This window comes from Colias croceus, chromosome 16 (genome assembly GCF_905220415.1).
Source record: "Colias croceus chromosome 16, ilColCroc2.1".
Classification (NCBI taxonomy): Eukaryota; Metazoa; Arthropoda; class Insecta; order Lepidoptera; family Pieridae; genus Colias; species Colias croceus.
The window spans coordinates 2,854,758-2,870,663 of record NC_059552.1 but is presented as its reverse complement, the minus strand read 5'-3'; the positions used below and the strand labels follow the sequence as shown (position 1 = coordinate 2,870,663).

At 35.3% G+C, this 15,906-nt stretch overlaps 4 protein-coding genes across 5 annotated transcripts in view; 2 read left to right on the top strand and 2 right to left on the bottom strand.

Moving 5' to 3' along the window:
• Positions 1-31: 31 nt before the first annotated feature.
• On the bottom strand, positions 32-2,485 carry LOC123698697. Its single transcript, XM_045645445.1, has 2 exons — positions 1,712-2,485; positions 32-856 (listed from the first exon to the last, which is right to left on the bottom strand). Exons 1-2 carry the CDS (start codon positions 2,483-2,485, stop codon positions 155-157), a joined length of 1,476 nt encoding a protein of 491 aa, XP_045501401.1. The 3' UTR covers positions 32-154.
• An 844-nt stretch (positions 2,486-3,329) lies between these two features.
• Positions 3,330-5,545, top strand: LOC123698768. The gene has a single exon (XM_045645551.1). It carries the CDS (start codon positions 3,408-3,410, stop codon positions 5,415-5,417), a length of 2,010 nt encoding a protein of 669 aa, XP_045501507.1. The 5' UTR covers positions 3,330-3,407; the 3' UTR covers positions 5,418-5,545.
• Positions 5,546-8,460: 2,915 nt separating this feature from the next.
• Positions 8,461-15,037, bottom strand: LOC123698551 (secretory carrier-associated membrane protein 5B). Of its 2 annotated transcripts, XM_045645212.1 has the most exons (8): positions 14,847-15,037; positions 14,671-14,772; positions 14,152-14,283; positions 12,074-12,278; positions 10,441-10,699; positions 10,066-10,183; positions 9,398-9,552; positions 8,461-8,756 (listed from the first exon to the last, which is right to left on the bottom strand). In XM_045645212.1, exons 1-7 carry the CDS (start codon positions 14,901-14,903, stop codon positions 9,400-9,402), a joined length of 1,026 nt encoding a protein of 341 aa, XP_045501168.1. In that variant the 5' UTR covers positions 14,904-15,037; the 3' UTR covers positions 8,461-8,756; positions 9,398-9,399. The 2 variants fall into 2 exon arrangements, with proteins under 2 accessions (XP_045501168.1, XP_045501169.1); XM_045645213.1 differs by lacking the exon at positions 8,461-8,756 and having other exon boundaries at positions 9,394-9,552.
• Positions 15,038-15,503: 466 nt separating this feature from the next.
• The window catches only part of LOC123698331 (furin-like protease 2), a 214,562-nt gene continuing 214,159 nt past the window's right edge, over positions 15,504-15,906 (top strand). Inside the window, exon 1 of the mRNA XM_045644914.1 lies at positions 15,504-15,761. The gene's annotated coding sequence lies outside the window, so the exon portion shown is untranslated. The remainder of the gene's footprint in view (positions 15,762-15,906) is intronic.

Below are 15,906 nucleotides of genomic sequence, written 5' to 3'. Positions count from 1 at the left end.
AATTTAGAAATTAAAGACTTTTTAACGGATTTTAAACGCGATTTATTCATTCTATTATTTTCCCGACGTTTCGAACACTTTACAGCGAGCGTGGTCACGGGGAGACTGAGATGTTGTACGTCTTGATGGTCATTCAAAAATTGTTATTTGTGAACTACCTCCACCTATTCCTCCGTAGTTGGTATCTGGAGTATTTTTCCGGATGTTGGCAGTATTGGCTGATCGTGTCTTCTAGTCTTTTGGTACGTTTGACATGGGATTTTAAATTCTTAATAACAGGATCCCAGGTGTTAGAAAGTTTCAAACCATCTTCTCTATTGAAATTTGGATGTTTTTTAATTTCAATAGCCTCGCGCACAAGTCTTGGAAAAAATTTATTTTCTCTGGCAAGGATTTGTGGTTGGTCAAATCTTATGAAGTGGTTGTTGTCCAGTGTGTGTTCACATACCGCAGACTTCTTGTGACGCCGATGATTGATATCCGCAATGTGCTCCTTCAGTCGGTTAGCAATGCTTCTTTTTGTTTGGCCGATGTATGAGAGACCACAGTCACAGTTTAACTTGTACACGCCTGCATCTTGTAGAGGAATATTACTTTTAATTGGTCTCAAGAATTGGTTTATCTTCTTATGCGGCTTATATATAGTTTTAATTGAAGCTCGTCTTAGGATTCTTCCAATTCTGTCAGTAACTCCCTTCACATATGGTAGGTAGGCCGGTTGTCTTTCAACTGTGTGTGGCTTCGTTCGACTCCTGTGATGCTGTGGAGGCGCCTGCAGCTTATTGTTACGTAGTACTCGCTTGACATGCTGCAGTTCCCCGCTGAGGTGGGCAGCATCACAGAGGTGGCGGGCTCTCTGAAACAAAGATTTACCGACAGAAGCTAGTTGGCAAGGGTGGTGGTGAGATTCACCATTGAGGTACCTATCAGTATGAGTGACTTTCCTATACACTGTATGGTTGAGCATGCCATCCCGTCCCCTCATTATTAAAATGTCAAGAAAGGCTAGACGGTTGTTAGTTTCTAACTCCATAGTAAATTGGATGTTTTTATGTATGGAGTTAAGATGTTCTAAAAATGCAGGTATATGTTCAGTAGGGAGTATTGTGAAGGTGTCATCTACATAGCGTTTATACAGTCTCGGTTTGACTGGTGCTGTGGCCAAGGCTCTCTCCTCGAAGTCTTCCATAAAAATATCAGCGACAACGGGTGATACTGGAGAGCCCATGGCCACCCCATCAACCTGCATGTAAAATTCACCATTCCACAATAAATAGCCAGATGTTAGGCAATGTTGTAAGATCTCTGCATATTCTAATGGCATATTGTGTTCACCTAACCTTTTCTTAACAATATTGATGCAATCAGTCACCGGGAGATTAGTAAAAAGAGACTGCACATCAAAGCTAACCATAGTTTCATTGTTTGCGATATTTAGGTCTTTTAATATCTCAACAAAATGGTATGAGTCCTTAACATAAGCACTGGTGTTACCTCTGAGGGGAGCGAGCACCCTAGACATGTGTTGTGATAGTTTTTGAGTGGGTGTATCAATTTGACTCACAATAGGTCTTAATGGAGTATTAGTTTTGTGTATTTTAGGTAAGCCATACATCTTAGGAGGTTTCACGCAAGATGGAATAAGATACTTAGTGTCAAGATTTAATGTCGTTTTGTGTTTATTTATAAGGTCAGTTGTTTGTTTCATTACCTTATTTGTTGGGTCCTTGTCGACTTTTTTGTAGGTGTTTTCGTCCGACAGTATTTCCGACATTTTGTTGTTGTAATCTGACGTATCCATTATAACCGTTGCGTTTCCTTTGTCAGCTCGGAGTACTATTATATCTTCATTCTTTCGCAGGTGTTTTAAAGCGATAGACTCAGAGCGAGAGATGTTAGGTTTCGGCGGTTTGCAAGTGCGTAGTACACAAGATATGTCTTGCCGAATCGCCTCCGCGTCTTCTTTAAGAATGTTGTTTTTGAATAAAGTATCCTCCACATGACTTATTATTTCTTCGCAAGGTATTTTTTGCGGCGCAGGAGCAAAGTTTAAACCTCTATTCAGTACCTCAATAGTTTTGTTATCAAGAATTTGTTTTGACAGATTGACAACTGCTGTCACTTGAGGTTGACATTCAGTGACGTTTGGATACTCAGATGACATTGAGTTATTCTTCTTGGCCAGTAATTTTTCAAATTTTTGCTTTTGTTTATCCGTGCATGATTTGAATTTACTATGTGCACGATTGTCTAAGATGTTCAAGCACAGCTGCCAATCTGTATCTAACATGAAATTCTTTAAGTTACTTGCTACATTTCGGATCTCAATGTTGAGCCTTTCAATATCCGATCGGTGTCCAGCAATTACTTTAGATAACAATTTTTGACTTGCCTTGTTTAGAATACTTGCGCTTCCAGCTATGTCCTTTTTCGGTGCTATTCGACAACAAACTGGGATGATATTATGTTCTCGACATTGCTTCATGAAATTCAGGGATGTCAAAAACCTCGAGCGCTTTGTCTTCAGTTCTTCTAAACGGCGAATTTTGTTAGCATTTTCCAGTCCGTACTGGTCTACATAGTATTTTCTAGGGTTTGATTTTACGCGAGTATTATACATTTAGAAATTAAAGACTTTTTAACGGATTTTAAACGCGATTTATTCATTCTATTATTTTCCCGACGTTTCGAACACTTTACAGCGAGCGTGGTCACGGGGAGACTGAGATGTTGTACGTCTTGATGGTCATTCAAAAATTGTTATTTGTGAACTACCTCCACCTATTCCTCCGTAGTTGGTATCTGGAGTATTTTTCCGGATGTTGGCAGTATTGGCTGATCGTGTCTTCTAGTCTTTTGGTACGTTTGACATGGGATTTTAAATTCTTAATAACAGGATCCCAGGTGTTAGAAAGTTTCAAACCATCTTCTCTATTGAAATTTGGATGTTTTTTAATTTCAATAGCCTCGCGCACAAGTCTTGGAAAAAATTTATTTTCTCTGGCAAGGATTTGTGGTTGGTCAAATCTTATGAAGTGGTTGTTGTCCAGTGTGTGTTCACATACCGCAGACTTCTTGTGACGCCGATGCTTGATATCTGCAATGTGCTCCTTCAGTCGGTTAGCAATGCTTCTTTTTGTTTGGCCGATGTATGAGGAAGCGCAAGTATTCTAAACAAGGCAAGTCAAAAATTGTTATCTAAAGTAATTGCTGGACACCGATCGGATATTGAAAGGCTCAACATTGAGATCCGAAATGTAGCAAGTAACTTAAAGAATTTCATGTTAGATACAGATTGGCAGCTGTGCTTGAACATCTTAGACAATCGTGCACATAGTAAATTCAAATCATGCACGGATAAACAAAAGCAAAAATTTGAAAAATTACTGGCCAAGAAGAATAACTCAATGTCATCTGAGTATCCAAACGTCACTGAATGTCAACCTCAAGTGACAGCAGTTGTCAATCTGTCAAAACAAATTCTTGATAACAAAACTATTGAGGTACTGAATAGAGGTTTAAACTTTGCTCCTGCGCCGCAAAAAATACCTTGCGAAGAAATAATAAGTCATGTGGAGGATACTTTATTCAAAAACAACATTCTTAAAGAAGACGCGGAGGCGATTCGGCAAGACATATCTTGTGTACTACGCACTTGCAAACCGCCGAAACCTAACATCTCTCGCTCTGAGTCTATCGCTTTAAAACACCTGCGAAAGAATGAAGATATAATAGTACTCCGAGCTGACAAAGGAAACGCAACGGTTATAATGGATACGTCAGATTACAACAACAAAATGTCGGAAATACTGTCGGACGAAAACACCTACAAAAAAGTCGACAAGGACCCAACAAATAAGGTAATGAAACAAACAACTGACCTTATAAATAAACACAAAACGACATTAAATCTTGACACTAAGTATCTTATTCCATCTTGCGTGAAACCTCCTAAGATGTATGGCTTACCTAAAATACACAAAACTAATACTCCATTAAGACCTATTGTGAGTCAAATTGATACACCCACTCAAAAACTATCACAACACATGTCTAGGGTGCTCGCTCCCCTCAGAGGTAACACCAGTGCTTATGTTAAGGACTCATACCATTTTGTTGAGATATTAAAAGACCTAAATATCGCAAACAATGAAACTATGGTTAGCTTTGATGTGCAGTCTCTTTTTACTAATCTCCCGGTGACTGATTGCATCAATATTGTTAAGAAAAGGTTAGGTGAACACAATATGCCATTAGAATATGCAGAGATCTTACAACATTGCCTAACATCTGGCTATTTATTGTGGAATGGTGAATTTTACATGCAGGTTGATGGGGTGGCCATGGGCTCTCCAGTATCACCCGTTGTCGCTGATATTTTTATGGAAGACTTCGAGGAGAGAGCCTTGGCCACAGCACCAGTCAAACCGAGACTGTATAAACGCTATGTAGATGACACCTTCACAATACTCCCTACTGAACATATACCTGCATTTTTAGAACATCTTAACTCCATACATAAAAACATCCAATTTACTATGGAGTTAGAAACTAACAACCGTCTAGCCTTTCTTGACATTTTAATAATGAGGGGACGGGATGGCATGCTCAACCATACAGTGTATAGGAAAGTCACTCATACTGATAGGTACCTCAATGGTGAATCTCACCACCACCCTTGCCAACTAGCTTCTGTCGGTAAATCTTTGTTTCAGAGAGCCCGCCACCTCTGTGATGCTGCCCACCTCAGCGGGGAACTGCAGCATGTCAAGCGAGTACTACGTAACAATAAGCTGCAGGCGCCTCCACAGCATCACAGGAGTCGAACGAAGCCACACACAGTTGAAAGACAACCGGCCTACCTACCATATGTGAAGGGAGTTACTGACAGAATTGGAAGAATCCTAAGACGAGCTTCAATTAAAACTATATATAAGCCGCATAAGAAGATAAACCAATTCTTGAGACCAATTAAAAGTAATATTCCTCTACAAGATGCAGGCGTGTACAAGTTAAACTGTGACTGTGGTCTCTCATACATCGGCCAAACAAAAAGAAGCATTGCTAACCGACTGAAGGAGCACATTGCGGATATCAAGCATCGGCGTCACAAGAAGTCTGCGGTATGTGAACACACACTGGACAACAACCACTTCATAAGATTTGACCAACCACAAATCCTTGCCAGAGAAAATAAATTTTTTCCAAGACTTGTGCGCGAGGCTATTGAAATTAAAAAACATCCAAATTTCAATAGAGAAGATGGTTTGAAACTTTCTAACACCTGGGATCCTGTTATTAAGAATTTAAAATCCCATGTCAAACGTACCAAAAGACTAGAAGACACGATCAGCCAATACTGCCAACATCCGGAAAAATACTCCAGATACCAACTACGGAGGAATAGGTGGAGGTAGTTCACAAATAACAATTTTTGAATGACCATCAAGACGTACAACATCTCAGTCTCCCCGTGACCACGCTCGCTGTAAAGTGTTCGAAACGTCGGGAAAATAATAGAATGAATAAATCGCGTTTAAAATCCGTTAAAAAGTCTTTAATTTCTAAATGTATAATACTCGCGTAAAATCAAACCCTAGAAAATACTAAAATGTATAATAACAAATTTGGGAATTCCTGGACCATTTTTATAATCGATTACTGTCAAAATCTTATAAGAGCTTCTTTTTCTTAAGTTCTTTATATGCTCTATTTTCTTATTTAACGTTAATTTAGCTTGGCAACTGCCAACTACAAATTATTATAAAATGAATTTCTGCGTAGTGTCTGTTCGCAATAAACTGAGAAACTACTGCACTTATAATTAATATATTATATTTTGCTACCCGTGCCGTGATAGAAGATTACCTACCTGCTACATAGTACATACAAGTTACATGTACCAAAGTTAGAATGTATCTCTTTATAAGCTGATAGTTTATGTGTTTATCTTATGTCTGGTAAGTTTAATGACTTCTACAACCTATGATGAATATCAATATACATAATTGAATTGAGATTACCAGCCAAGTAAGCAAAAGTTCAGAGGCGAGTTAATAAAATGAAAGTATAAGCTGATAGTAGGTAATTTATAAGTAAACATTCAACAGTGCATTATTTATTTCTTGATGGTAGAACAGACTGCATTTAAATTGGTTTAGTAACTAGGTAATGAGGTAACTCAAAACTAACTAACTCAAAGGTATATCCACCCGGAAAACTTGGCGCAGTGGGGAAAGTTTGCGCATGAAATTTTAGTAGGTACAGTTTTATATGCGCAAGCTTCCCTTCTGCGCTAAGTTGTCAAGTTACGTGCCGGTAATTATACCATTACGTTTATTTTAAAATCGACAAGGAATCAATAATCAAATAAAACACAGCATTCAGAAATTATATTTATTATTAATCATAAGTTTATAACATGACTTAATCGTTACAAAACAGTTAAACAAGATAAATCTACGCCTTCGCTTACCATTATCTGGGTAAGGACGGTCTGACAATAATTTACAATAAACTAGGCCCAGATACATAGAGATACCGTCTTGAGAATGAAGACGTGGTAGAAGTACGTAATGCATACATCATTGTTATTATGCTTTTGATGATTTTTTCGAAACCGTCAGTCATATGACTAGACTAACAATATATCGTTAAATACCATTATTAGATTGTGTATTTAAGTCTTGTGCATAACTAATAGAAACACACGGCAAGATTACACACATACAAATTAAGTAACGGTTCGAACACACGACACATTCTACATTGAAATTTAAAAAATTGATATACATGATTCACATTAACACGAAATCGTAAAGGGACATTAAGCGATATATACACTGGCCCAATATGGAATGTCTACATGAATTTTGAAGTGATAAACTAAATTCGTGAACAAATGAAATACATTTAAACTTTATATAATCATTTTATAATCCAGAAATGCAGCGAAGATATTTGGATTTCTAATATATTTAAAGCGTTCATAAGCTCATGTATTTTTTAAATAAATCTAGCAATAACTAAATATGAGAAGGATATTTCAGTTGATGCGCAAATAAGTAATAAATAACTATACATAATGCATAAAATATTGATTTGTCAATTAGATTTGGATGTGTTAAGTTTATACCTAGTTCAATGTAGTTTATAAAGCTATTTATTTAAAGAATAAAGGAGTCATTAATATATCATCGTAATGAAAAATTTACAATATTATATTCAAGCAAGTTAATAAACCCCTACAATATTCTTACAAATGGTGGTCCAATTAGAAAGTCCAATAATAAAGGGAGTCATGTTATAGATTTAAATTTTAAAGACAAAGGGGATCAAAATATGTCAGACTTCTGTGACCATCAAAGTCAGGGAACATTGAGTCATTTTTTTGGGAAGAAATTCAGATTTTTTTATTATTAAAATCCTTAACGAAATCATTTTCAAATATACATTTATAGCTGCAAGTATAAAAAAAAGAATCAAGTGAGAATCAGTACACCAAACATTAAAACAGCATCTTCGAAGGTTCATTAATTTAATACAAATATTTAATTACCTAATGAGCAACGTCTAATACATTTTATTAAAAAAAAAGTAGGAATATTTTTTTTAAAGTTCACAAAAAAAATATATAGAATAATTGGGTTATTTTTTATTGTATAATTGAATGTAATTTAAACATATTTGAAAGATTTTAAGTCTTTTATTTATTTTGATGAAAGTTGAATTTCATTACATTTTCATCTTCATGTTTGGTGACTGTTTTAGTTAATTCAATCAATAAAAATTAATGTCGATAATCAAGGGTTAGTAGAATATGTTAAAATGACACAGCCATACACATTTTGGCCGTAGTATAATGTCCTTATTTACATTTGATCTTACTCGATATTCGATATTGATAAGAAGAAACATCGCAAATGGGTAAAATGTGTTAAATTTACCTCACGGGAAACATTTATGCAACATGAAAATATTTTTATTTATTTTGGATAAATAATGGAATATGTTCCAATAATACTTCAAATAACATTTTAATATAACAAAGTGCTTCAACAAAATCTCTTAAATACAATAATAACAAGCATTTTGTCATACATATTGCATATTAAAACTAACTAATCATAGTTTTACCGAGTGCACACCTGAAATCATTGCAGATATTAATACGTATTTTAAGTATTGTCTCTCAAAACTACTATAAATAAGTATTACTTACCAATATTTAAGTGTGTTTCCAGAAAAAAAATCGTGCTATTTTTTAATTATTATATTACATATACATTTTTTTTTAATAAATGAAAGCATCTTTAGAAATTTTAATTAAATTCTTTAATAAAATTATATGTTTCGAAAAAAAAATTGGTTGTCTGTAAAGTCGGTTTACTGACGATAGTTGAACGTTACAACGGCCGATTGTGCTTCTTTGTCGCTCGTTCCGCACTCTCGCTTGCACTTCACTCCTTACGGAACGCCTCAGAGCGAGGTAACGCCGCATGAGTCATGTTTTTTCATGCGTGCAATCGGCTCTATCGAATTATAAGACGTTGTCACGTCAAAAAGTAACATGTAAAAGATAAGTGACCTTTACAATTTACACTGGCCTAATAAACTAATAGTAAACGTGCACTCAGAATAAATAAACCTCAATAATATAATGCTCGAATATATTATAATTTAATATTGATTTACACGTAGTTATGTACTTATCCGCTGGGCACATAAATGCTGATCGATGATTGGTGTTTTTTCATCTGAAAGAAAAGAATAAATCATAAAAATCAACTAAGTACTTCTTTTGTTAATATAAAAGTGTTGTAGCAAGAAATTTGATAGACTAATACTTGAAATTTAAATTTCAAACAAAATTCAACAGTTACCACAAGTACACGCAGCAACTTATTGCGTGCGTGCACTCATGCCATAAAATTTCACACAGTAAAGATTATCGGTCATCGACCAATATTAGATCGGCTTCCTCGCCCACACGCGCACTCATATCCGCTTTTAAAAGTTTTATATCTATTCACCGGCACAAATACGCACACGCACGCACGCACACACACACACAGGCAGCATTATGCACCATCCACTCTTACACGCACAGTATCGTGCACCGACCAATCACACACACACACACACACACACACGGTCTGCACTTGCGGGTTGCGCAGGATCTCACAACACACGATCTGCACGTGCAGGTTGCGCAGGATCTCACACGCACACACGATCTGCACGTGCGGGTTGCGCAGGATCTCACACACACACACGATCTGCACGTGCGGGTTGCGCAGGATCTCACACACACACGGTCTGCACGTGCGGGTTGCGCAGGATCTCACACACACACGGTCTGCACGTGCGGGTTGCTGCGGATCTCACACACACTCACCGCTAGTAGCGGTTGTTGGATATCTGCGCGTTGACGGCGGCTGCGGCGGCGTTGCTGGCGGCGGTCTGCACGTGCGGGTTGCGCAGGATCTCCGTAGTGAACTCCGCCTGCGCCTTCGCCAGCGACGCGCCCGTGGACCGGTAGATGCGGTGCACCTGCAATGTGACATTACAAATTAATTAATAAGCTATTGCATAGCTTCTATCGCGGATCTTGAGCGCGGGGACCGAATCGAGAAATTCCGTAACGAAAAAACCTCACGCTCCCCACTCCGACGGGCGGAGGTGTGGCTTGAAGACATGCTATGCAATAGCTTTACCGCGGCAGTCCCCGAGTGCCACACGTCTTTTTGTTTTAGAAGTGAGAGTCGAGCACGCTTCCGAACTAATTGGATTAACTAGCAAAAAGTATTAGCTGCACCCTATAGTATTTTAGCATGGAATAGAACGGGAATTTGCCATTTGACAAAGTTATTGTTTATTGGCTTAACCCATTGAGCCCCAAGCGGCCCAATCGGTCCACGACACAATAGATTTTCTATTGTGTCAGTGGTTCCGGGGCCTGAGTTAGGTACATTTTAAATTATGGTATAGGTCCTGTGAATACTTTACTAAAAATATTTTATTAGTACTAAAACACATCAGTATATTAATAAAAATCTCTATTACCTTAGTCATGAGCAGAATGTCAGCTACAACGCAGGTGATGAAGCCAATGGTAACCAACAACGTCACGATACCAGCTCCCACGTTCACGCTGAACGCGTCGATGCTTGTGATCAAACCGCTGAAAAACAATGTGAATTATGATTAGCTTGAAATCACTTTTTGAATCAATACATTTATAATTAGCTTAAGTATGGTATTCATGATATTAAAACTCGCCTTCATCTAGAGTATAAACCATATTATAATGTGCATGATTTTAGATAACTAATGTTCAAGTTACAAATATTTACATGTGATATGATTAAAATACAACTGAAAGTATTTACTAAAGTGAAATAAATAAACAAGCAGTGATAGAAACAAATTTTAACTCACCAAGAGCCACCACCGCTGAATCCAATAGACTGCACCAAAGTAATCAATATTTGGAACAGGAATATAAAGAAGAACACCATAAAGTTGAACGACGAGTCACTTCTAAACGCCTTGTATATCGGTCGGTACCAGCAGACAAAACTGAACGGTGTCAGCAGTATGAAATACAGGATGGACAGGCCGAATACTGTTGGGCCCATTCCGGAGAATAGTAGGGCCATTCCGCCGACGATGTTCAATGCCAGGACCAGGGAGTGGACTGGAATAGATAATTATTTTATTAGATCTGTTTTATTTTTTAATAAGGTGTCTATCCTACTAATATTATAAATGGGAAAGTTTGTATGGATGTATGAATGTTTGTTACTCTTTCACGTAAAAACTACTGAACCGATTACAATGAAATTTAGCACACATATAGAGGGTAACTTAGATTAACACATAGGATAGTTTTTATCCCGGAAATCCCACGGGAACAGGAACTATGCGGGTTTTCCTTTGCAAACGCGGGCGAAGCCGCGGGCGGAAATCTAGTTACAAATAAATAACAACACTGTAATGACAAACTTCCTTTGCCGAATTGGAAATCTCGGTTGAAAGTAGTGTCATATTGAAGAAGTTTATCAAGTGCTGTTTGTATTTCACTTTCATTTTATTTTGTAGTTAGTAGTTAAGAAATAAACAAGGAACTTGTTACGAAAAAAGGTTTCTTTTACAAGCTTTTTTCTTTTGCATCACTGAAAAAAACATGCCTTGAAACAGTCATATTCTGATTAAAGCGCGTCCGAATGACCGTGGGTCATTTGTAACAGGATGGCGGTTCTACAGGGGTCTTAGTACGGAATGACAAAAATAAAAATGATCAGAACGCCGATACCGGATACCTTAAGATACTATAACGTTTTATATTAGAGAATCTTAACATAAAATATTATAGTATCTTCACCGTGTGTGACGCGCTTAACACACAAACATTTTAATTTGAACATAATTGAGTGATTATTAAAATATTGGTTAACAATATATCTTGCAACATAATTATTGAATCAATATAATTGTCATTGACACAAAAAACACATTAACATATTTCACTATCAAGTTGTGTCAAAGTGGACTAGTTTACTGAGAATTTAATGTCTTTATATGAATAATTGAATATGTAAATATATCTACTACCTACTCTATTCCATGTGTAATGATTTCATGTTTTTGAATTTTTCTTTAATCACAAATGTATTTTTTATTAATATAAAGAACTAGCTTTCCACCCGCGGCATTGCCCGCGCAGTTAAAGAAAAACCCGCATAGTTCCCGTTCCCGTGGGATTTCCGGGATAAAACCTATCCTAGGAGAAAGGACATCCTTTCTCGGGTATCAAAATATCTCTATACCAAATTTCATGCAAATTGGTTCAGTAGTTAAGGCGCGATTGAGTAACAGACAGACAGAGTTACTTTCGCATTTATAATATTAGTATGAATAATGTCATGTTTCTCTAAACAAGTTTTTCTAACCATTATAGCCAAAGAAATAAAATTCCAACCGTCAACTATATCATAGTACTAATTATAGCTATCAATTATAACTAATTAGAGTAAATAGAGTAATTAATATAAAAAAGTAAAATACTTACACATCCACAAATGATACAAATGCCGTACAATCCTCTGAAACTCGAGCGGTATGTCCACATTGATGTCCTGGTAGAAGCATGGTTGTACAGGACAAAAGGCAGGCAGCGGTGGCCAGTTATTCCTACGGCCAGCGGACCCAGCACGCAACTCGGCTTCCCGTCGCGCTAGCTCTTCGGCTTTTCGCTCCAATTCCTCTTGCCGTCTCTGTAGTTCAAGCTCAGTGAGTGCCATTGTAGAAAACATATATGCTATTTACTTATATGAGAGAGAAATTACGTAAAATGGATTAACATGATTGACTGTAAGATTTGCACCACATTAATGTACAATGTTTAGCACGCAGGAAAACTCTCTAATAAAAAAAACGTAATACAATTTTTTTTGTGTAACTTTTGCTAGCAAAAAATATACATAACAATTCCTGATATAACAATAATTGATTAGCCACTACATAAATATAGCAAAGATAAGAAATGTAAAGAGGACAGAACTACTGTGAAGCAACTAGGAAATGATTTGTTAAAGGAAGCTGTTAATAAAGGGGCTCCTACACAATGGTATTCTTGCAATGTAAGTGAACTTTCAAGATTTAAAAATTTCAATAATGTCTACTACTTTACCAAAGCATACTTTTTCAATATATTGTCTTAAAATCTAGATAAAAATTGTACCAAATTATTTTTTCTATCTAGTAAATGTCTTATTGAAAATGAATTTATTTATATTTCATAATGATTGTAAGATTGTAAGTTTTTGAACCACAGTTAATAAAAACGCAGACAATGAGAGGCAAATACATGCATGATATTTATGTATAAAATAACTGCCTAGTAATAGTCTTTGTCTTGCAGTTGTGAACTGCTCCTGATGTAATAATTTAAATTGTTACAAGTTCAGATTCCTGGTAATTATTAATGTAACTATTGAATAATTACTGTTTCCTTCATTAACATACCTAATTAATAGTATTAGCATACATAATGCTAATAAATAATAATAAATAAGTAAATAATAAAACTCTTATCTAACAGAAAACACATACACATAATATATCATTATATTTACAAACAAAAACATGAATTCAGAACTATGATAATAAAAAGATAAGATTAAATGGACATGTGACTCATAATAAAGTGCAATATTACCTTTAACTCCTTGTGTGGTGTAAAAAAATAAAATATACTATTAGAAGCATGCTCTGTGCTTTAGTTTGCATATAAGGGTTTAGGGTTGCCAACTGTAATTTTATATTCTATAGTAAAGCGTAATCACTTAGCAGTTTTAATAAATTTATACTGTGAAAGTAATAATAGTTGTAGTAATTCAATCCTAAATAATAAATGTGAAAGTTTGTGAATATCAATGGTTGCATGTTAGTAATTCTTCAAATAAAAAAATATTAAAACATCATATAACTTGATGGCAGCATTATTATGATAAAAAACAAGAGTAAGTTTGCGTCAAAAAAGATAGCAAATAACTAATTTCACCATTTGAAAACATATTGGCAACTCTAGTACATTTAGATTTCAATAATAATTTATATCTATTTACAGATATCATTTATTACTGTGAAGAACAATTTATTATTATTTTACATTACTTTTATTTAGTAACAAGTGTGAAGTGCTCCACTACTAAAAATAAATCTTTTTTGATGAGCAAGTAAAAAGTGCAATAGTCACAAATATATTTTTGTCTGGGCAGATATCTGATTGTGTACTTGCACATGAAGAAATTGTAAAAATTCTAAATCTCTATATTATATAAATCTATACTTATATTATAAAGCTGAAGTTTGTTTGTTTGAACGCGCTAATCTCAAGAATTACTGATCCGATTTGAAAAATTTTTACGGTTTTCTTTTCTATATTGTCACACTAAGACCCACAGGAGCGGAGACACGCGGTGAAACCGTAGGGCGCAGCTTGTCATATATATTTTATTTTTAAGTTGAATATCATTCAGTGATTTCCTAGAGCAATACATATAGATTTGCATGTGCATCAATACCTCTGTTAAGATTAAATATTATAACAGATTAATAATAATTACACTAAGGAAAGAAAAGTACCTGAAAATCAGCAGTTGTGAAGTTTGATGGTGGAGCCTGAGGTTGCTGCGAGGGACTCGGTCGTGTATATTGTCCACTGGCCGGAGGAGACACTGCTTGCATGATCGCCGGCTGTGTTGGCTGTTGCGGAGGCTACAATAGTAAATCCTTATCATGGTAAAACTAATTTTTTTTTTAGTCAAGATAATACTATGTCGTTTTTATTGACTTTTTTTATAATTGAATTGAATTCATCAGATGAAGGACATAGTAGATTCCTACTTATCTTATCAATTTTTATATAAAGCAACAATATGATACAATGTGATTGAAAGAATCGCGTTCATATTCATATTTTTGATATCAATATTTATTATGTCATCAATTCATAATGCTCTGATCTGTGAATATTACTTTCATATAAACAACTTTCACGTCTCGTATATTACACGTCAATGAACATTAGATTCTTATTAACTGAGACTGATTAGATCGGCACATCAACCCACGAATTCCATAAAAAACTTGAATTCCATTTACCGTAGCTTGATTTGCATTTTGGGTGCCGTCAAAAGGATTATAGTCGTCAAGACCCTGTGTCACATTATTCGTATTCCTCGCTACTTGCTGCACTGCAGGGTCCTGAAATAAATTATTGTGCAAAGTATGAATATCATGATATCAATTTCACTATTTCTTCGACTGAGATTACTCACGGCAAAGGGGTTGTCTATGGCTGGATCACTAAACGGATTGTCTTCAAATTTAGACATTGTGTTTAATTATTGAGCGCCACCTTATGTTTATTTTTTCACTACGCAGCACAAAAAGTTTGTCTTATTATATTTTTAGAATTAAATATGATAAATACACTCAACCCATACAGTCGCTTGACAGATTTGTGATGGTGACGAATTGACATTTAAGTGTTGCTACTATGAAAATTAAATTGTAGCTACTTATAAACGGTCAGTAGGTAATTAAAAGATTAATTTTCTTGAAAAAACTAATTCTTTATCTCTCGATGTAAGAATTTGATTAAGAATCTCATGTTTTATTTTACTGAAACTCAAGTTCGTATAATAACTTAAAAAATAATATCTGAGAAAAAGTAGACTGTACCTACAAAATTATTTCAAAAAATACTTTTAAAAATTTAACTGAACTATTCATTATCTTTGAATAACACTGGTAAGTGAGCTGGTAAGCATCAGCTGTAATAGAAAACAAACAAGGCTTACTTTTATTTACGGGAAATATGAGATTTGTTCAAATGGGAGAAAAATATTTTGTAGCGTAGGTAATAATTTGGTTTTAATGTTGGTACATGAAAGCGAAAGTGTTTTCGTGATCATGGTTGGCAGACTCAGTTGTCAGTTTAATCGACGGTGCTGTCAAAGTAGGCAGCTGTTTACGTTTTGTATCGTTATTTTGCGATCGTTTTGCTATATTTTATTGTTTTTAAATTAACTATTTTAATAAACGGTTTTGATAGTGAGATATAATTGTGATAATTCAAGATTTTTAAACCATGTCAGATGTCAAGAGGTGAAATAATTCTGTGTTTTGTGTTTTAACGTGTGAGTGACAGATATTATATTGTTTGGGATTTGGCGTGATAAACATAAACGGTGAGCAGATATTTCATGATTCGTTTGATGGTATATTATAAAACATTTCAGCTTACTTATTAATCAATCAGCAAAATACTAAAGTTTCCAACGAGTGGTTTTTTTTTTCAACTTTTTATGATAACATTTTTTGCTGATAAGAACT